The sequence below is a fragment of the Gobius niger genome (assembly GCF_951799975.1).
Source record: "Gobius niger genome assembly, chromosome: 13".
NCBI lineage: Eukaryota > Metazoa > Chordata > Actinopteri > Gobiiformes > Gobiidae > Gobius > Gobius niger.
Window position 1 is genome coordinate 19,203,382 of NC_136864.1, and position 22,022 is coordinate 19,225,403.

The 22,022-nt window shown below is 43.5% G+C and overlaps 2 protein-coding genes across 4 annotated transcripts in view; both read left to right on the forward strand.

The window, feature by feature from the left end:
• The window catches only part of sugp1 (SURP and G patch domain containing 1), a 191,106-nt gene that overhangs the window by 29,074 nt on the left and 140,010 nt on the right, over positions 1–22,022 (forward strand). The gene's annotated exons all lie outside the window — the stretch shown is intronic.
• onecut3b (one cut homeobox 3b) lies at positions 10,924–20,501 on the forward strand. 3 transcript variants are annotated; one of them, XM_079569020.1, is made up of 3 exons: positions 10,924–12,194; positions 15,910–15,998; positions 19,533–19,748. In XM_079569020.1, exons 1-3 carry the CDS (start codon positions 11,150–11,152, stop codon positions 19,629–19,631), a joined length of 1,233 nt encoding a protein of 410 aa, XP_079425146.1. In that variant the 5' UTR covers positions 10,924–11,149; the 3' UTR covers positions 19,632–19,748. The 3 variants fall into 3 exon arrangements, with proteins under 3 accessions (XP_079425146.1, XP_079425147.1, XP_079425145.1); XM_079569021.1 differs by having other exon boundaries at positions 15,910–16,003; positions 19,533–19,625; XM_079569019.1 differs by lacking the exon at positions 15,910–15,998 and having other exon boundaries at positions 19,533–20,501.

Consider the following 22,022-nt stretch of genomic DNA (forward strand, 5'->3'; position numbering starts at 1 on the left):
TTGGCCATCATCTGCCCTTTCCATATCCTCATCTGTGCATATTGACCAATGTGGTCCTTTAGCACATTTACCTAGTTTACAAAAAAATAAAATAAAATAGGCCTGTGGCCGATGGCCTGCAGCAGACAAACAAGTGCAAACTGGTTTTAGAGTTTTATGCCATTCTTTGCATTGCAGTGGCGTATGGTAGCTAAATAAAGGAACAATTACTCTTCATGTTAAAGGAATGCATCACTCACCACATTTCTAAAAAAAAAAAAGAAAAAGAAAAAAAAAGAAAAGAGAACCCAAAGTAAGAAAAAAAAGACATTGGCAGCATATTTTGCCCAGTATAAAAGAATCATAATGCTACCTGGATGACTGCAATGCCCTCCTGGTCGGGATCCCTGGTAAGCGCCTGCTGAAGCTCCAGCACATCCAGAACTGTGCAGCCAGGATCCTGGCGAGAGGCGCAAATGTGACCCCATCACCCCTGTCCTCCAGTCCCTTCATTGGCAGCCCATCCATTACAGAGTCCACTAAAAAAATCTGCCTCCTCACATACATATAGAACATAGACATATAGTCCATAGAACAGCCCCGGCATACCTCACTGAGCTAGTTACCCCACACACCACCACAAGATTTTGCGTGGAGCAAGGGAGAAGTACTTCTCTAAAATCATTGCAAACTGCAGAAACAATTCTCGCGTTCTGTTTTCCACAGAAAATAGATTAACTAACCCTCCAGTTTCACTGCCCCTAGAACTAATCTCGACATCTAAGTGCAATGAGTTTGCAATATTTTTTCTATGACAAAGTCCAAAGCATTAAAAATGCCATAATTTCCACAACACAAATAGAAACTCTGCCACAAGATAAACACCTTGAGCTGACACATTTCACACCTGTTACTGACAAAACAATGGAAGAGGTTATCTCCGGTCTGAGTTCATGTACATGCTGCCTTGATGAATTACACAGTAGATTTCTGAAGTCTGTGCTGACCAGCTTGTTACCACAACTTGCTCAGTTAGTTAACATCTCACTCGAGACTGGAGCATTTCCAAAGGCCTTGAAAAGTGCAGTCATTAAGCCTCTTCTAAAGAAGAGCAGCCTTGATGCCAAGGTACTGAACAACTACCGGCCCATATCAAACCTGCCATTCTTAGGAAAAGTCCTAGAGAAAGTAGTATATCAGCAGCTCACTTACTTTCTCCTGTCTAACAATGTGTTTGATACTTTCCACTCAGGCTTTAGGCCCCACCACAGCACTGAGACAGCTCTGATCAAGGTGACAAATGATATCCGCATGAACACCAAGGCAGGTAAGGTCTCAGTTTTAGTTCTGCTGGACCTGAGCGCTGCCTTTGACACAGTGGACCACGGGATCTTACTTCACAGGTTAGAAAACTGGGTGGGAATCTCTGGTACTGCTCTAAACTGGTTTAAGTCCTATCTCGAGGACAGGACGTACTTTGTTGAAATTGGCAACTGTGTCTCAGACAAAATTGCCATGACCTGTGGAGTCCCCCAGGGGTCAATCTTGGGACCCCTCTTATTCACTTGACTTCACTACCATTGGGTCAGCTAATAAACAGCAACAATGTGTCGTACCACAACTATGCAGATGACACTCAAATCTACGTGTCACTGACGGCTGGTGAACATGGGCCTGTAGATACACTCTGTCACTGCATCCAACAAGTTTGTGGATGCAAAACAACTTTCTCCAACTAAACTCAGACAAAACTGAGATCATTGTTTTTGGCCCACAGGCACAAAGACAAAGTGTTATCAGTCACCTTGAGTCTCTCTCTCTAAAACCAAAAAATCAGGATAGAAATCTAGGAGTAATCATGGACTCAGACCTGAACTTAAACACATCAAAGCAATAACATCAGCAGCTTTTTACCACCTGAAAAACATTGCTAAGATCAGAGGAATAGTGTCAAAACCGGACTTAGAGAGACTTATTCATGCATTTGTCTCCAGCAGGTTAGACTACTGTAACGGCCTGCTCACTGTCAGACAGCTACAGTACATCCAGAACGCTGCTGCTCGAGTCCTGACAAGAACCAGGAAATACGTCCATATTAGTCCAGTGCTCCGGTCTCTGCACTGGCTTCCTGTCACTCAGAGAATAGAATTTAAAACAGCTCTGCTTGTGTACAAGTCTTTTCATGGTTTAGCACCAAAGTACATCTCTGACATGTTACAGCCGTATGAACCATCTTGGGCCCTGAGAACCTCAGGGAGGGGTCTCCTGGTGGTTCCCAGAATCAATAATAAACACGGTGAGGCTGCGTTTCAGTTTCATTCAGCTAAAATCTGGAACAGTCTTCATGAGGATGTGAGACAGGCCTCAACTCTGACAATGTTCAAATGTCCAAAACAGTTCTTTTTACCGATGCATATGACTGAAAGTATTTTATCTGCTCTCTTGCCTTTACTGTAATTGATTAATTTTATGTTGATGTTTTTATTGATTCTATTTGCTCTCTTGTATTTATGCAACTGTGAAGCACTTTGAATTGCCTTGTGTATGAATTGTGCTCTACAAATAAACTTGCCTTGCCTTGCCTTGCCAAGGTGCTTGCGGTCTACTAACACCCACACCCTTCACCAGCCCGTGACCAAGCTCTCCACAATGGGAGACAGGGCCTTTAAGGCAGTTGCCCCTCGACTCTGGAGCGCCCTGCCAGAGTCCCCGAGGGCTCCCCAGGGTGTTGAGGACTTTAAAAAAGGCTTGAAACCGCATTCATTTAAAAGGCCTGTTATAGTCTGTTAAAGTTTGTACGTATAGCCTTTGACTCATTTGTTTTGCTCTTGTGCTTGCTTTGTTTTATAATGGCAACGTTCATTTGTTTTTAAATAGATCAAATGTATTATTATTATTATTATTATCATCATTATTATTATTATTATTATTATTATTATTATTATTATTATTATTATTATTATTATTATTATTATTATTATTATTATTATTATTATTATTATTATTATTATTATTACAATGCACACTGCAGAACTGTAGGAGCCGTTGCTGTTAATGCCTCTTGACTCCTCAGACTTGACTGTAGCGGGACGTCTGCAGCTCGTCTCCATGGAGATGTTGATTAAAGGCAGCCAAATATGAGATTTAAATAGGTCAAGTCCTCATCCAAATCCATTCTTTGATTATCCACCGCAAAAATATAAGTAAAAATATAGACTTTTCTGTGTCGAGCACGTTTTGTGTATGCCTTGAATGTACAATTTGAACGAGCAACTTTGCTTTAATTGGTTATATGTGACCAGTACTCATAAAATAAAATGAAGCAAATGAACTGCCTCTGCACATGAGCACTAAGATTTCTGAGTGAGATGGTTACAGGTTTTTCTGTTGCAGTGGTTTAAGGAAGAGTTTGATCTTTGGAGACCCCAGATGTAGGTCTGCATCCACACCGTTCCTGGTTCATTGTCAGTTTCTTAACATGCAAACATTTACTCTGAGATAAAGACAAAGAACACATTTTTTCAACAATTACTCTCAATGTTTACCTGTACTTTCTCAGTGGTGCACTTGTGCTACCTCAGTTCCACATGAAAAGTACAGCATTACTGTCGATTCTTAGCAGTAATGTAGTGGTAATCATCTTTTAACTCATATCTCATCTATCCAAACTTGATGGTCCACTTTTGAATGTCCATGTAGCAAATACAGCAACTGTGACAGTCCTGTGCATTCTTCTACCTATCCTCATGATGTATGCCTCTCAGGTCCATCACTTGTCAATATCCTTACATTAATTTGAGGGACTGTGCGGCATCAGAGCCGTGCTGTGGGGGCAGGGCTGTGTGGATAGACACAGGCTTGGAATGGAGCGCTGTGCCACAAAGCAAACAAGGGCAAGAGAAGGAGAATCTCTGCCTTTAAAGGAAAGATGAACGAAGTAAAACATAGAAGTGAGAAGAGTGTCTTCAGAACATTTTATACAGAAAGCCCCCACTACAATGGATAGACAACCTTAATTTGCAAAAAAAGGTCTAGAGGTGAATGCTGAAAGATAAGACTATAGGTTGTAGAACATTCAATCATCAAATCTAAATAAAAATAGAAAATAAAAAGATGGGCTGATATTAACCTGTGTTTCTGTCGAGGGTTCGCCATTGCCAGTGATGCCTCGTCTTGTCAGGTCTTCAGTCATTGCATTTTCAAAGCAGCGTAATGTTGTATCTTAAAAATCTAGCTGTATGACTGTCAAACACTCGATAAAGTAGGCCTATTTATGACTCTAAAAAAACTTGTTTAGAGAAATGTGCAGATGCACTGAGACAGCAATTAATATTCACATGCATTCAAGTAGTTGCTAAAGATCCATCCATCCATCCATCCATCCATCCATCCATCCATCCATCCATCCATCCATCCATCCATTCATCCATTTTCTTCCACTTGTCCGTTGCCGGGTCATGGAGGCAGCTGTTGGAGCTGCCCAAATCACATTGCACCAGGCCCCTATGGCTCCTCCTGCAGGTGGTGGGTCCACAGAAGGACGGCCTCACGATTCTAACCGGGCCTGTTGGTCTCTCATAAGGGGCTTCTGAACCGCTCTTTGTCTGACCCGTCAACTAGGACCTGCTTGCCATGGGAGACCCTACCAGGGGCATGAAGCCCCAGACAACAGAGCCCCCAGGATCATTCGGGTGCGCAAACCCCTCCACCACGTTAAGGTAGCGGTTCCAGGAGGGAATATTTGCTAAAGATTAGCACATAATTCGAGATCAAGATCAAGTCGGGACGAAACCGGGAACAAAAAGTGTCCAAAGCAGATCTAAAATGTATTAAACTACTGTATGACTAAACTGAGTGTAAGCATGGTGGCACAGCGGTTAGCACTCGTCCTTCACGGCTAGAAGGTTCCGGGTTTAATCCCCAGCTGAAGGGGGCCTCTCGGTGTGGAATTTGCATATGCTCCCTGTGTCTCCGTTGGTTTCCACTAAAAACATGTAGAATAGTCCGGGATGAATGAGAATGTGTTTGAGAGTGCGAGTGTGGGACAACGGAGCAAATGAGCCCAAGGCGACAACCCGGAGTGGCTTGTTCATTAACATGCACTGTCCCTACCAAAGAAACCATCCATCCATCCATTTTTTTCCACTTGTCCGTTGCCGGGTCATGGAGGCAGGTGTTGGATTGGAGCTGCTCAAATCACATTGCATCAGCCCCTTATGGCTCCTCCTGCATGTGGTGGGTCCACGGGAGGACGGTCTCACGATTCAAACCAGGCCTGTTGGTCTCTCATAAGGGGCTTCTGAACCGCTCTTTGTCTGACCCGTCAACTAAGACCTGTTTGCCATGGGAGACCTTACCAAGGGCACGAAGGCCCTGACAACAGAAATCCCAGGATCATTCGGTTGCTCAAACCCCTCCACCACGTTAAGGTGGCAGATCCAGGAGGGGACCAAAGAAAATCAACAAATAAAAATATATAGACTGGTAGCCTTGCTTCCGTCAGTCTACGTCAGGGCAGCTGTAACTACATGTACCACGCTTTGAGCAACTTGTAAAGCACAAAACAAGTGTAAGCCATTATTATTATTCAACCAGATGTAAAACGTAAATGCATCACTGAAGGATCATCTTTTTTTCGAAACATAAATCACAAATGTGATACTTGTTCGGACCATCACAGAAATGTCTTTTTCCAAATCATCCAGCCCTAACTCAGACGCACAGACACATTCACTTGCCTTTGGTATTGCCCCTCACTTTGACCACCACTGGTGCCGATTACACAGGGGACTGACAAACCTCGTAACACCATGACCTCTTTTGTTGCCCCACACGTGTCAATAAGCTGAAAGTGCAAAGACAAAATGGCGGCTGGAGGGTCTGCTTATTTGTTAGCACAACTTGCAGTCATTTTACCTGTGTTTATTAATTTTTCTCCGTTGGAAAGAGGCCATGGGGACTGTGCACTTAATAGCGGTGTTTGTCACCACCTCATTATTTTCACCAGCTTTGTTTGCCTCTTAATCACTGGAGACGCCTTACAGTTAAGACGGCGTCGAGCATTTATCTTTTCATGGCTGCGAGAAAATTTGTACGAAGCTTTGTTTGCATCAAATTTGTCACCTGGTTTAACACAGCCATTGTAGAACATCTAAAAAGTCTTTTGGGGGGGGAGAGTATTGAGTGAGAACTGCTTCAGTGAATATTTCAGCCTTGAGGAACTATTTGAAGTAATGGTCCGCTAAGTAACTTCTCCGCATTTGGCTCGATATGTTTCTTCACACACCTTTGCCTACTGAAATGATTTCCACCCCCCTCCCCCTTTTCTACTTTATTCACAGCCTTATTTAAAAGATTTTTCACTTTACATTTTTGCAAAACAATGTAGTATTTGACTTCTAAGGAAAGCAAAACGAATCTCCACCTTTTCCCTGCAATCTAACGGGTTATTTGTCATCCGCAAAGTAAAGGATTTTTAAAAGTCAAGCTCGAAGCGACACCCTCCCTATCCTTCCTTTCACCCTCCCTCACTTTCCCACTACCCCCTTGACACTCGCAATGGGAGATCGATAGGCTATTGATCAACTCTCTCTATCGCCAACCCACCAGACTAATCACCCTAACACCAGCACCACTCTTTCTCTCCCTCTGCCTCCATCCCTCCCCGCTATTCCCTGTTGCTCCCCTCTCCACCTCTGTTGCTCTATGCCCCGCACTTTACCACATTTGAATCGCCCTCAACGCAAATTTAAATTAAACGCTCATTGTCCTCCTCAATCCGATAAGTGCGAGGAATCCATGCCGTCTGCAGTAGCATAGCCGCCATTGGTTTCTTCCATCCAGGGTTCGTTTCCTTTCGCTTGCCTCCATCTTTCTCTGTCCGTCTTTGTTCCAGGGCAAAATCAATGGGGTGTATGAAAGCAGCATATTTCTCCGGCTCCCGATGAAGGAGACCTGAGGGAGAAATGGAGCCAACAGACAGGGGGAAAGTTTAGACGGAACTCTGCATTTCACTGCTGTGTCAAAACCTGTCTGCGGTGTGTGTGTTTTTGGCTAATGGCAACACAGATATTGTGAGAAAACACTTACGTTTCATTGCAGTGAGGCCCTGTTTACTTACTATCGACTACTTAATTTTACATGTAGAAACTAAACAGCGCTAACGCTAAACAAAGTCTCATTTATACCTTTCCAAGACATTTTCCAAAGCTTTGTAAAGTGTATATCGGTCAAATGAAACCACGTGAGTAATGAAAGTCGCCATTGTGGATGCCAGTCATGTGACGCTGATCTCGGCCTATTAATGGCGGTTCCCCGAATGTGACGCCACCATTTTTTTCTTTAAATAATAGTAATAATAATAGATTTGTCCTTCTTCGGTATTGCCAAGCAGAAATTAGGGAGGGGGAAAAAAAAAAATTAAGTATTGTGACCGAGCAGCTGAGTTGTTGTTAGCATTAGCTCGACAGTAAATCTACCCTTTGAGTCGCCTGAAAGCTGTGCAACGTGATCATAAACTCATCCCGGAGAAGTATTATAGTATTATAGTTGGGGATCGGTTTGGGCCAACAGTTTAAACAACCTGCACACTCTTTCACTCTACAGGGGCTTTAAGTTGGTGTATCTACGTAATGCTTTTCAAGAGCCCGTGGACATGTTGCTTTATAAGGAGAACTGGCCCAATAGCTACACATTTCATTTAGTTTTAGGGGAAACGTGAGCCATGAACAAGCCATCTGCAAACATGTGAAGAACATGTTTACGTCACACAGCAACAGATAAGCTACTTGCATGGAAATCAAACCCGGGAACTTCTCATTTGCTTTAAGTTGCTTTGTGGGAGGTGCTATAGTGTTAATGAAGTTGCAGAAAGTGGACCTATGTTTTGGCTGCAAAATACTCAAATCTAGTTATTTTGAGTAAAAGCTACAGAAAATATTAGATAGTGCAGTCAAACATAGAAATAATGAAAACTAAAAAAACAAAACATAATCTTGTTACTCCTTCAACTTTTGTGTTAACAGGGGCAATTCCGTAAATGCCGATGTTAAGTGATATTCACTTGATATTTCAATGAAAAAGTACTACACTCCCTCATAATGAGTTTGTATGGCAGCAACAATGCAATAGGAAGACAAACAGCCCTCACATATGCACACAGCTTGCAGGAGAATTGATTGACTCTGTCTCTATACATCTCTCTTCTGTTACTTAGCAACCTGAGAACGGGCCTGAAGTTGGACCACTCATTTTCACTTGATAAAGAGGTCTGAGGATGCAAAAGTCACCTGCGTCTAAGAGAAAACCCCTGCCCCGGGCTCTGACCAGTGTTCAGTTTATCGTTGTGTGTCACAACATAAATCAATGTTTTATAGGGTTTTTTTTTATTCAGATTTTTGTCAAAAAGACATTCTTCAAATGCCCAGGCATGTTACTTTTTTTTTTCTTTTTTTTTTTAAAATAACTACAAGCCTGAATTGTGCTTTATGTTTATGTCCCCAATTCGTGGTGACTTGAATAGATCTCTAATTATAATTATTTCTAAAGTTGTAAATGGGGCTGAGGGGAGATATACAGGACGTTTGTGGAATAAAGTGACTCCACCTGATTTTAAAATGTTTTTTTACTTACCATTATTCATTTTAGCCGACACTCTCTAAATACAAGTACATTTTGACCGATTTTACGACAACAGTTACACAATGAAAAAATATGATGCCAGATTTATGAATAATATCAATACATTTTCAGACCGCAGGCCTATATATGGTTTTGAATTCTTTCATCCTGGACACAAACTTTTTACTCTCGTTTGATTATTACATTTACAGATGACCAATGTTTCCTTCCTTATGTTTTAATTTCCAGACAGGCGATTTTCAATGCAGGCCCCGTCGTCACCATTTTCGCGAAACACTGGAATCAATATATTTCATCTGCGTCTACTTTTTACATTTTGCCAAACATGCAAAGACTGCAATGCGCACAGTTAACGCATTCAGGCGCTAATGACGCACGCAACGCACTTCAGCATGAAACTTTGTGCCGAACCCTTTTCGTGCTGCACCATTACGCGACGGCACAGACGCAAAATTGTGGTTCTTTTTTTCTTTCTTTTTTTTTTTAAATGTATTTTACTCCCTTGTTTTACACAATCGCATGATATTAAAACGAATTGGATGAAGTTTACAGGCCTAAGTGAAGGCTGGTTAGTATATGTCGAAATAGGTCAAGGTATATATATATATATTAATTAGAAAAAAATATATACTACAACAACAAATAGCCTAACTTAAGGCATGGAAACGCGGGTGAACGTGAACACTTTCAGACGATTTTACGTGCACAAAAAAGTTAGGCTAAATAATAAAACTATGGACAGTCACAGTATAAGCACAGGGTGTAAACTATAACCACGCCACAGGTCAGATGTTGACCCGTGCGCACTCAGAGGCCATGTGGGTGCTCGCAGTATGAAACGACGATGAGTCACGTGATTTAAACGATTGACAATCCATATATCGATCAAGGATGCATTTCTCAACAGCCTAACCGTGAAGCGTTTGCGTGAAACGGCGTTTTGTTAAATAAAAAATAAAAAAGGAACCAATACCTATAATGTAGCAAGAAAAATCGAACTGTGCTATTTTATTTACGTTCTTTACAATAAACTTTTTTTTTTTTTTTTTTTACCGCTTTGTCTTTAGACGGCAACAAAAACAAGTCATGCGTCTGTATTTTTCTGTTCCTGTTTCTTTCTTTTTTTTGGCAAGGCCGCGGTTTGTTTGGACACACATTTTATGGCCTGCTGTAACATAGGCCTACATGCAGCCTGAAATATAGGCTAACCGAGCATATGCTATATTTTATTCAGAAGGACAACTAAAAGACTGTGACTTCATTTTAGAATTTAGAATAGAGTCATTCTGCCAGCGTTATTGATGGTTGTATTACGGCACCGATCCGGACGGTTTTCACTTCATCAATGACCGGCGTTCCCAATTCTACATGAAGAGAGATTATTATTATTATTATTATTATTATTATTATTATTATTATTATTATTATTATTATTATTATTATTATTATTATTATTATTATTATTATTATTATTATTATTATTATTATTATTATTATTATTATTATTGCAGAATACGCCTGCACTGCACGTGGAGAACTCATTGGTCCTGATGCAAGCCTGGGATCCTAACTTTGTGACCTGCCTCATCCCTCGTGCCCAGCCCCCTCAGGCACGCGCCGTGTCATTAATCTCTGTCACTCAATACTTCGACCAGGTTTATCACTAAGCGCATAAATGCAAAACCATACAGTCCGTGGGAAAACTAAGTTTAGATAAAGCACTTCACGGCTCAGGCCCTGATATGGGCATCGTTTTTCCGCGCACACATCCACGACTGACTTCTTTGGACCGGCCCATGTCAGAGGTAAAGCCTGACGCAATTTAGGCACAGTGTTGGTACATAAGAAAGCCCGTAAAAGGAAAGGAACTGCGCGCTGTTATTGAAATGCGATAGACGCTTAAGCACCTGAATCCAAGTTCAAATACAGTATGCTACTGTATATCAAAGTGAATCGTGGCGCAACTTGAACATATAGATCTCTGCAAAAATCCATTTAAAAGATACAACAGTCAATAAAACAATTTTATGAGGAATAAATTCCAAACTACAAAACGTGCTCAATTTAGCCTCTAGCCTATAACAAGCTAAAGGTCCATAGTATAAAAGCCCACTATAATAACAGGTTTAGCGCAAATAGCTCATTCATCACTGACCCCTCAAATCACAGTTTGACAATGACCACCGCTGTGCTTGTACCCGCCCCATATTTTAAACACATGGAGCGCGCGCCCATCTCTCTGCCACGCGCTCGATCAGCTCATAGAGGAAGCGCTGTTGGAGCAGAGATGAGAGTGAGACCCAGCCCAGGAGAGACCACGTCCACATGAACGCGGAGCACGGAGGACAAAGCGCGCTGATACAGTTTGAAGCCACAGCACTGGAGTGAATTTGGATTGATCTGTAGTTCTGTGATCGATGGATTGGCGCCTGATCCGCGTGGTGGTGTTGGGCTGAATAAGAAAAGAAAAAAGAAGAACGAGGAGAGACCGGGGAGCGGGCTGGGAGGGCAGGCCGGGGCTAACTTGTAGATGCTCTCCGCGATGGAGCTCACCATGGACAGCCTTCACTCGCAACAGACGGGGGACCTCATGACTTCCCCGCACGCGCGCCCGTCGCCGCCTCCTCGGAGCCTGGTATCGCACGGTGCGCGCTCTTCGGCCATGGTGTCCGGGATGGCTTCGCTGTTGGATGCAGGGGGTTCCGGCAGCGATTACAGGACTGACCCCTCCGCGCTGCCCGCACACATCCACGGGTCGTCCATCAGCATGTGCGACTCGGGCATGAGCCTGAGCAACACTTACACCACACTTACCCCGCTCCAGCACTTGCCTCCGATCTCCACGGTGTCCGAGAAGTTTCACCACCCGCACCACCACCACCATCACCAACGGCTGTCCAGCAACGTGAGCGGCAGTTTTACCCTGATGCGGGATGACCACAGAGGGCTGGCGTCCATGGGCAATCTCTACAGCCACTACCCCAAAGACATGACGGGCATGGGCCACAGTTCGCTGTCGCCTCTTTCCAGCGGCTTGGGTTCTTTGCACAACGCCCAGCAGCCACTCTCGGCGTATGGGCCAAGCACGCACCTTTCCTCAGACGCAAAGATGCTTTCCCCGAGCTTTGAGTCCCACGCGTCTTTGCTGTCCCGAAGTGACCAAGAGCACCTGGCTCGGAGTTTAGGCGGCCACAGCCACGGCATGATCTCCAACTTGAACGGCATGCACCACCATCCGCACAGCCACCTCCATTCGCAGTCCAATGGAGCGGTGATGGAGAGGCACCACCACACGCACGGAGGCGGGCAGGGGACAGCCGGGTCGGGGATCCAAGCAGAAGAGATCAATACGAAGGAAGTAGCGCAGCGGATAACGGCAGAGCTAAAGAGGTACTCCATCCCACAGGCCATTTTCGCACAGAGGATCCTGAGTCGTTCACAGGGAACACTTTCTGATCTGTTGCGGAACCCCAAGCCTTGGAGTAAACTTAAGTCCGGCAGAGAGACTTTTAGAAGAATGTGGAAGTGGCTACAGGAGCCCGAGTTTCAAAGAATGTCTGCTCTCCGTTTGGCGGGTAAGATTTTTATTGTAAACAATTTTCCTTCCAGAAATGTATAGCACTGTCAAAATACTAAAAATGAACAGGGGGCAGTAAAAACAATCCATATGCTGATTAAATACGTTTTGTTGTTGTTGTTGTTGAAATGTTACAGTTTGATATTTATGCACTGCCACAAATAAATAAGATAGATTTTTACAATCATCCCCTTAATGGCATCTACTTAAGAATGGCATTTTCACTATGAATGAAAATAGTTTCAGACCTTTGGTACATCTCTGTTCTGGCCATATCGAGACAACACGCCATTTTATTTCCAGAAGCATGCGCGCGTAAAAGCTGACAATGAACTTTCCGCAGGCCTCACCGTTTCAGCACCATGGACAGTTCCGCACGGGGAGAAGTCCCTGCACACACGGGTTTGCGCCAAAATAAGAGCTTGCTCCCAATTAGCTTAAATTTACATTTTGTAGGTTAGAATATAACATCTGGAGAAAGCAACGACAAAAACCTGAAAGTCATTTAATACTCTCCCCAGTCAAAGTGGCATCCATCTACTGTAACAAGTCCACATAAATCATAAAGGCATAGCCCTGAGTAACCGAACACCTACACCATGTGTGACTAAGGAAAAATTTGCGAGAAGTGTCCCGTATTTTCAATATTTAGCTATTGAATTAGCCATTAATTGACTTATTTGCAGCAGCAGTGAAAGAGGACATGCATATTTACGTTTTAGGGTTTAAACACGTTTATTTTATTTTTGTTGTAATTTACGCAAACCATGTGGGTCTATTTTTGAGCGGCACACAATAAATCGTTATTGATTTGCAATAAAAAACTTCCGCTCTCCTGACGCCTTTCTTTCTTGCGCTTTCCCATTATAAACAGTAGTGGCCTCGGTGTGTATTGTGTGGGCGTGTGTGCGTGCGTGCGTGTGTGTATGTGGTGGGAGGCAAGTTTCGCGCTGGAAAAGCGGGTGACCCCAGGCTGCCTAATCAATACGCCAGTTCCCACTCTCCTTTTTAAATGTGGCGCACAGATCGATTTTGGTATCGGGAGCTGAAAGGCGCAATAACCACACACACTGGCTTTTCATTTAGTATAGTAAAAGCTCTAAATTTAGCGCTAGTGAAGGTATGAAGGGAGTGCGTTTTTTTTTTTTTTTTTTAACAGGGGATGCGCCTTTCCTTGTTTGATATATACACAAAAAACATGACCTCAAACTAAGTGCACCATTAGTGGATGGAGAGATGGTCCAGCACTATAACGGCACACAAACATATTCTGCGTAAGGAGAGCTGGATGCTACTGCTCTGATGAAATATTAATTACTGCGACCAATAAGAGTAATACTAATACTAATAATGATGATAATAATAAAATAATAATGAGATTGACGAATACAGGCAGGTGGATAAATGGTTGTAACGCGTGGATTAGGAGCTGAGGCTGTGAGTGTCGTTAATAGTGTAGCTCCAACCTCCCAATGTTTGCCTGGCTTTGCACATAAGAGATCAATAAGACCGCTTCCCTGCCCCAACCCCCTTTACTCTCTTCACATTTTTTTTTCTCCCCTTGCAAGAAGATATAACTAAAATCTCTGGTTATCCTGGCAACAGCTAAAATCACTACAGTAAGAGAGTGGACATTAAATTCACCAATGCATGCAGCCATTTTCCACCCTCCTCCCTTCCGTCCTTCCTTCCTTCCCGAGCCATTCTTTTAATGCCCATCAAAATTGCCTCACGCCCCATAAAAGATTCATACCAGTCGGCTACTTCTCATATTTTCTAAAGAACACAAATGGGCAAAAATCACCGCGTACAAAACTTCAGTCGACCCTGCTTAAGTGCAAAAGCGAGAAAAGCCAAACTGACATGTGGAAAAAGGAGTTGGAAGAGTTGGGGAGATGCCATTGATTGAGTGAGGGCAAGGCAGGTTTGGGCTTTGTGTGAACAGCCAGATAGAGGCAGGCTAGTGAAAGGATCAATATCTACCTTAATAATTGATAAGTCCAAGAGAGATGGAGGAGAGAGTGAAGAGAGCCAGAGGCAGAGCTGGGGCTGGTGTGTTGGCGCTTGTAACAGCAGCTCCTAGGTAAGCAAACTCTGATCATGTGGTTAACAGTTGAGGACCACACACCCCCACGTCTCACTGGCTTGAAAAACCCACAGCGCTGAGTATGTTAGCGGTTTTGGAAGAGCGCTGTTTACACCCCAAACATCCACGGAAACGTCAATAACATGCAACCGACGACCACGGGGAAGGTGTAGACTTCCCAACCTACATCAGAACTTATTGATGAGGTTCAAAAAGAAGCCCACACTCATAATTCACAACAGAAAGGCGTAGATGAAGAAGGGAAAGGAATGTACTTTAAAACTGAAAGTAGATTTGAAGTAAGCTGTAGTCTTTCCAGCATTGGCAGCATACCCTTAGGCTACTTTTAAGTATATTCTGTTTTGATCATTTTGTGATTCCATATGATCAAATTCGCTACTTCTACAATGCTATGAAATAATAATCTTTCCACATAGCTTTGTCAAAATATACCGATTTCCTTGATAAATGTCTAGAACTGCCTTCCCACATCTCAGACAAAGCCGAGATCAAGGCGTTCTATTGAGCAATAGTAATGAGTGCGTTCTGTCCATGTCAGCAAATCCTCAAGCAATCCAAGGTTGTGATGTCACTTGATTTTAGAGGTTGCTATGCTTTATGGGGATTGTAATGCATCTTTATAGAGGCATGCGGCCGTCGGTGCATGTGCACGTAGCGTGGCGTGCACATGTGTGTGGCTGTGTTATAGAGTGTGTCTGCACTATACATTGTTCAGGCTTATCTGACTCGCTCTGAATCGGTATTGATTTCCTCTCTCCTGCTCTCCTTCACTCCCTCCTTGCTCCCCCTTTTCTTCCTTCGTTCACTCATGGCGTTGCACCAGCATCAGCAAAGCACAGCCACTGCCTCCCAGCCTTATTTCATCTCCACTTCTGCCTCATTGAAACTGAACTAATTTGGCATGGGGCAATTTTGGCACATTACTCTAAGATGTTTTGACACAGAGAATTCATTATAATAAATGTGCCATGTTTATAAAAAAACAAAACAAAACTGGAGACTTTGGCATCAAAACAAGCAGGGTTTACTGACCTATAGTAATGTTATATTTAATGACTGATTCTGACTTTTTCCAGATTTTCACACGTATTTAACAAATAGCAAAGTCTGTCATAGTTAGTCGAGTCATATTGCTATCAGTAAAAATGTGTTTTCACAATATACAATACTTTGATGCTGTCTTTTCAAATCTTATGCCCTTAAAGGAGGAGATAGCCTAATAAAGTTTGCATAAAAATATAGTTGAACCTGGTAGGCCTATTCTGACAGGCGCTGTAGACTTTATAGACTGAGACACTATCTAATTGGTTGTAAAGCTGCCGATCACTCGTCTCAACAAGACAAAACAAGCCCAGCATTGACATTTCAAAGAAAGCTCTCAAATAATCCAATGCTGATCAATGGGGAGTATTTTAAAGGAACGGTACAGTTGCATTTGTATCTCGTGTGCTGAGTGAAACAACAAGGGATGGGTGGAGTGACTTAGTCGTTTTTTACGTCCCCCAGCAATGAATAGGCCTATAATATGATCAATACAGTCAATGAGCATACATCTTGGGAGAGGTGTGACACAGAGTGATTGACACAAACTGTTTCTCGCCTGCAGTAGTCCGTCCGGGGCGCGAGAGGGCCCGTCTCACCGCACACAAAGCCCGATCTCAGCTGTCTGTCCAGGCGACGGCTAGCAGCAGCACGGTGCGGTTAGTTCACCGTCTGCCCCTCATACCCCTCCCACCCCACACATCCATTCACACTGTGAAGAAGTAGCGAAATGTGAAAATGTCTGTTGTTCATGTCCAAGCCTCCTGTCACTTTAGTTGTTTACCGCTGCACGTATCAGAGGATAGACACTGTGGAATCTCATATCACTCACAATAGACACATTCATTACTTCACAAGCGAGATTTAAACCACACAGTCAGCCAGTGTTAAAAGTCACAAATTTAGATGATTATTTATTACGTTTTTTCAAATGCTATCCCCATCCTATCTCTCCACTAACTTACACAATTGCTTTTATTTAGAGTCTATATTGTTCATTTTATTCATATAACAACATGTAAATACTCTTAAATCAATGACAGAAAGACTGACCAAATGGATAGTGCCTTGGTTTTGATTTTGGTGAAGCTGAAGATGCACTAAAACACGCTTCCAGACTTTCTTTTACCTAGTTAATAGGTGGCCCAAATTGCCATATATAAGATGACTGAAAGATGAGTATGCGTTTTAGATCTACTTGTGTCCGGCCGAGCTAGAACTAAGCACTAAACATCATCACCACTGGCCAACCCGCTTCAGAAGGGGGCAGAAACGACAGGCACTTAAGTGTTAAAGAGCTGCTCTAATATGCTGCCTGGTAATCGTTAAATTGCGCAAAGAAGTCAAGTGGCAGTTGTGTGATACCTATAGCACCGTTGAGACTGTATAAAAACATGCACCGTGACTGAAGGAGCGCCACTTGAGACAGGCCAGGGCCGTGCGACGTGTCTCCTCAGAAAAGCCCATTTGGTAATGAGGCAACGAAAGATAGAAGCACTGCTTTGGTTTCGGTCTCACGAGAGGCTGCTTTAATGAGCAGCTCCCTCTTTCTCCTCCCTGTGGTCCAATTCATAGCCATGAAGGGAAGCGTTCAGGGTCCTCATTTGAAATAGACCTATTGATTATCTGAAATATGTATTGACCCGGTGCTAACTCCTGGCTTTCACTCGGTTAGGAAGGTGGCTGTGTTCGCTCCCACTGCCCAGTCCGCCTCTGAGCTGGAGCACGTCCCACTGCACTAGTGTTGGCATTGTAAAATAGCCAGTAGCAAAACTTGTTGGGGAAACAAGCATTACATATTAAATTATCACTATATTAGCACTACCATTCAGTCATTACATTAGGGAGTATTGAGTTGGGTTGGAGGCGGCACTTAAAGAGCCGCGAGGAGATTCTGGCATGGCCGAGCCTCAACCAATTGAATAAACGTTCCATGAAATGCTTCTGAAGTGCAGATCAATCAATGTAAGGGCTATCAATCTGAGGGCAAATTAAAACAATTGAGGAAAACAACAAGAGGGAAACGGTGCAGGAAGTCTAGGCTTTGGAATGATGCGGAAGGAAGCGGTGATGTTGTAATCAAAATGACGCAGTGGCAGATCCATATAGGTTTTGTAGATGAGCCTTTGTTTGCCGGTTGAACAATGCATGCCCACATACAGCCCTGCATCCACATGTGCACACACGCTTTCCTATTGATCAGCCCTCACAGCCAAATCTGTTTACTGCTGTTGTCTAAACCTGCTGTAAAGTCATCAATCATTTGCATACAGCACCGCCACCCTTTTCCGCCTGTGCACCCACACATCGCACACAGAGCATGGGTTAAGTCGCATAATGTCATAATGTTTTATTTCATTGTGACATGCCTGGCCTTTGGTGTAAAACAGCCTTTGGCTCTGTGTCGTTTAGGAGCACAAGTCCCTACAACATGACATAACAGAATGTGGGGGACATCAACAGTTACACCACCACCAAACCTGATCTGATTTAAAGATGCCACCAAATTAAAATCAATAAATGAAATTAGAGGAGAAAAAAAACCAAGATTAGTATTTTAGACTTCTGTTTTCTACACAACCACCTACCTATCTACTGAACCTGAGAAAGTAGAAAGTGTTCGACTCAACATGAACATTAGAGGCCTACATGTGTTTTAAGGAGAACTCTTGACAGTCAGAGCTGAACTGTTGCCATTCGTCTATCACATCTCTTTGTTCTTCCACTGATAAACAATTAGGTCTACGTCTGTCTGTCACAAAGCGCGCTCCCAGGCTAAACTCCCCTGTGCGCGCCTGTGCCACAGACACACGCGCGCGTCCACACACCTCGGTCTCGCGGATCGATAGGGATCAATATGGTGGGGAAGGGAGCCCTGATTACTGGACCACGTGTTCGAGAGAAAACCGCGGAAAATCGATCATTGCAGCTTTTTAGGGCAGCAGAACAGAACGGACTCCCTCCAGTCTCCACAGCCAGAGCCCTGGCTCCTGACAGCGCATGCAGCCACGGCACAGCGCCTCTTTGTCAGCACTTCACATCACGCTCCTCCGGTTTCAGGGCGCACGGTCTGCGCACGGACACAGTGCAAAGTGTTTACCTCAGGCAGCAACGCATTCAAAACAACTCGTTAGAGATACAGGCGCATCCAAGTCATAATATCTTATATTTAATCACCCTAACTGATCCTTATGCTGTAGGGCAGGCCATGTTTAATCTTTAGCCCTGTTAAGTGTCAAGTCATTGTCATACTATGTATAAGTGCCCTTTAAAAAAAACACATTAGGCTTGCTGAATAGGCTACATGGGCCAAATCATTTTTGGAAAAATCAAAATGAGTGATTTAATGGTGTAGCCCATTGCTTTTAACCTACTCAGTTTATTCATGTAAGTTCAGGTTTACATCTAGGCCAAAAAACAACTGGACAGGTTTGTTAGAGATGGTTGCTTTAACATGTGCTCCGTTTCTTTCCTTTAATATTCAATACAAACGAAGAGAATGTGCGCGAGACAAAACTTTTTGAACTTGAGGTTGTTTTTTATGTTCCCGAACCTGCGTTAATATTAGAAGAAGCCTCGCGCGCAAGTGGAGCTCAATACAATAGCAATGTGGAAGAGTCGGATGCAAGAGTAAAGTAAAAAAGAAAAACAAGAAAGACATGTTCAAAGTTGAGATTTTATATTTTAATGGAATTAATGTTGAAAACTTCCTTCAAAGCACGGTCTTAACGCAAGCTTTTCACATTGATCAGTTGATGGCTTCCAAGCTTCTTTCTTTTTCCCCCCCTTTTTTCTCAGGCTCTCATGAAACAGGCCACAATGGATCTCAGATCTATTATCCACAGACTGTTTACAGTAAAACGAGCTATTTATCATCAGAGGACTACACATAGGTACATCTTGCTATTGGCTGTTGTGTGAAGGGGTCAGGATTACGCATTGTTCGCCGTCTCCAGAATTATAGCCTGTAGCCTATCGATTTTGTTGGGTTAATATTTTTGTTTGTTAGTTTTGTTAGTTCCGTTTTGTAGACGCAGGGGGAAGCTGTATATCCTATTTAATAAAAGTCACCATCTCCATACATTTTACGCCATAATGACGTGTGTGTAGCAGGCCTAACTGTATTATCCAAGTCGTCTCTCCGCTTATTGCTAACTGTGACGCATTTGTCTTGTTCTGTGTCTGCAGCATGCAAACGTAAAGAGGAGGACCGAGGGCGCGAGCGGAGCCAGGTGCCCAAGAAGCAGCGGCTCGTGTTCACAGACCTGCAGCGTCGCACCCTGGTAGCCATCTTCCGCGAGAACCGGCGCCCGTCGAAGGAGATGCAGCTGACCATCTCTCAGCAGCTGGGCCTGGAGCTCTCCACAGTCTCCAACTTCTTCATGAACTCCCGCCGCCGTTGCCCGGAGCGCTGGGACGCGGACGAGCACGGACACGGGGTGCACGGCCACGTACACGCGACTCACGGGAACAACAACAGCGCCTCTCCAATCCAACCCGGGACCTCAACCGCGAGCACGTTCTCCAAGGCCTGAGGAACCCAAAGGTTGCTCTCCAATCATTAACGTGCTAACTTCACAGTGAGGTCTTATCCAGAGGTTACAGGGTGCGTAGCCGTGAACCATAACACATCTGGATTCATTTGAACTCGCGCGGATGAATCTGGATGTTTTCTTTTTCATTTTAGGCTATTCTTCCTACACCAAAGATCTGGTAGCTTTAAATTGAACAATGTCTACGATTCCAAAGATGAGTTAACAGCAAACAAACAAAAACACTGTGTTGTTAAGAGCATTTTTTTGTTGCTGTCGTCACACCAAAGAACCACTTAAGCTTTAACCAATTTGCAGAAATCAGCGGAAAATCTCAAGGCGCCAGAGGCAACAATTGCTATCGCTGATTGAGAAGCGTGTCTGACCTGCTAACCGCCCCTCAACCCCGAGAGCTCGAGCACGCTCGTGCATGTTCGTAAAACCCTCCCACGTGCTCAAACGCGTCCGATCCCTCAGTCAGTCACGTGTGGAAACCGTAATGCGGCGCCACCTGCTGTCCGTGCGTGGACATGTTCACGGTGTGGCTAGAGCGGTTAGTGTGAGTAAATTACGCGAGTATGAATGTTTATTTTTAACCAAAGGAGAGAAAAAATGCCACTCATCAAAATATTGGCCACGATGTGCAAAAGAAAGTAGCTTTATCAGTCGAAAAGAAAAACAAAAACATTGTAATAATTACCGACAATATCCACATAATGAACAAAATAAATAAAAAGAGAAAAAAAAAGGATAAAATTGTGTCCCACACGAATTGGAATTGGAAAATCGATAAATCTCAAAATGTTCACTCACAGGTTTTAGATCTGGCCCTGTGCACAGTCCCTTTCTTCTAAATTGCCCCTTTTGCACAGTGCTGCTCGTTTAAATGTTGCTTCTAAGACAGTGTTGTTGTATGGAGAGGTTAATTTCAGGTTAAATAAAAGCGAACAATCAAACTGGGGGTCGACACCGTTAGTCCTGCCTCCCCAGAGCGGGGTTTGTGTGGCGAGGGTCCTGCCCTGTTCTAGTGGCCAAACGCAGAGGTCAAATGTCACAATACATGATCCTGAGTGCCAATGATGTTTGCCTCTTTATGATAATCAGAGAACAGGAGCAGCCCACCCTCCCCGACACCTGCCCCGCCCATTTGACGTACCACCTTCACAGTGCAAGCACCAGGGGCACGCTGCCTACGCCATACCTCAGAAAAAAAACAGACACAAGGAAAAATGTATTCTGTAAATATTCCTTAATTTCAAGCGTTGTCTCCCCTGTCGATGTATTCCCTATTTATCTACGCCCTTGTTGTGTCTTCCCCTCATTCCTCTCTTCAATATTGATGCGGGTAAAATTAGTACCATAGACACATAGTTTCTTTCTTGTGACTATTGTGCTATGTTGTGCTGAAACTATATGTAAAGAAGCACCTTGTTGACAAAATGTAAAATAATTTAGAGTAAAAAAGACAAAATAAAACGTCAGACGGATCCTATGCACAGAAAAGGAAGGGATAAGACAGACTGTGCGTATTTGTGAATATTAGTATGGGACTGTGGATGCGGAGGACCTCTTCCTCGGTCTCTGAACAATGTTCCCTTAGACCTGGACTATTGCTGCACTCCTCTGCTGATGATGTAATGGTTACACTGAGAACCCTCTCATTCCTTTTGTCGGTCTTATTTTGGTGGTTTAAGCCACATTTTGTGTAGCATCTTTTAGCGGGAGATAATCATCTTAAAGACATCCAGCAGAAGAACAAGTGGGGCTTGAGCACCAGAGGCCAGGAAGAAATCTTCTAAAAGGCGTTCCTCCATTGAGCGGGTCCAGTCCGTATGCAGTGCACTATTGGAGCTGTCATTTAGGACTTCTTCCAGAGGAGGGAAAACCTTGTAAACGTTTAGCCTCGATATTTAATTCTGTGTTGCATTCAAATCCAAAGCAGAGATGTGTGTTGGGAACAACTGTGCTTATGGCTACCTCACAGAGTAGATCTGACTGTGACAAAGCCATCCAAACCAAAGATACAAGGACCTGGCACATGCACACATTCAACAGCTGACACATCAGTGACACATGCACAGAGACATTTCACACAGTGTTTGTTATGTGGGAAGAGCTGAGTGCCTTTTTCTTTCAACCAGGGGTT

Excerpts from the sequence above, each read along its gene's own strand:
- onecut3b (XM_079569019.1), top strand. The coding sequence starts at position 11,150 with ATGCTCTCCGCGATGGAGCTCACCATGGACAGCCTTCACTCGCAACAG. Across the intron at positions 12,195-19,532 it reads GTCTGCTCTCCGTTTGGCGG|CATGCAAACGTAAAGAGGAG; the intron begins GTAAGATTTTTA and ends CTGTGTCTGCAG.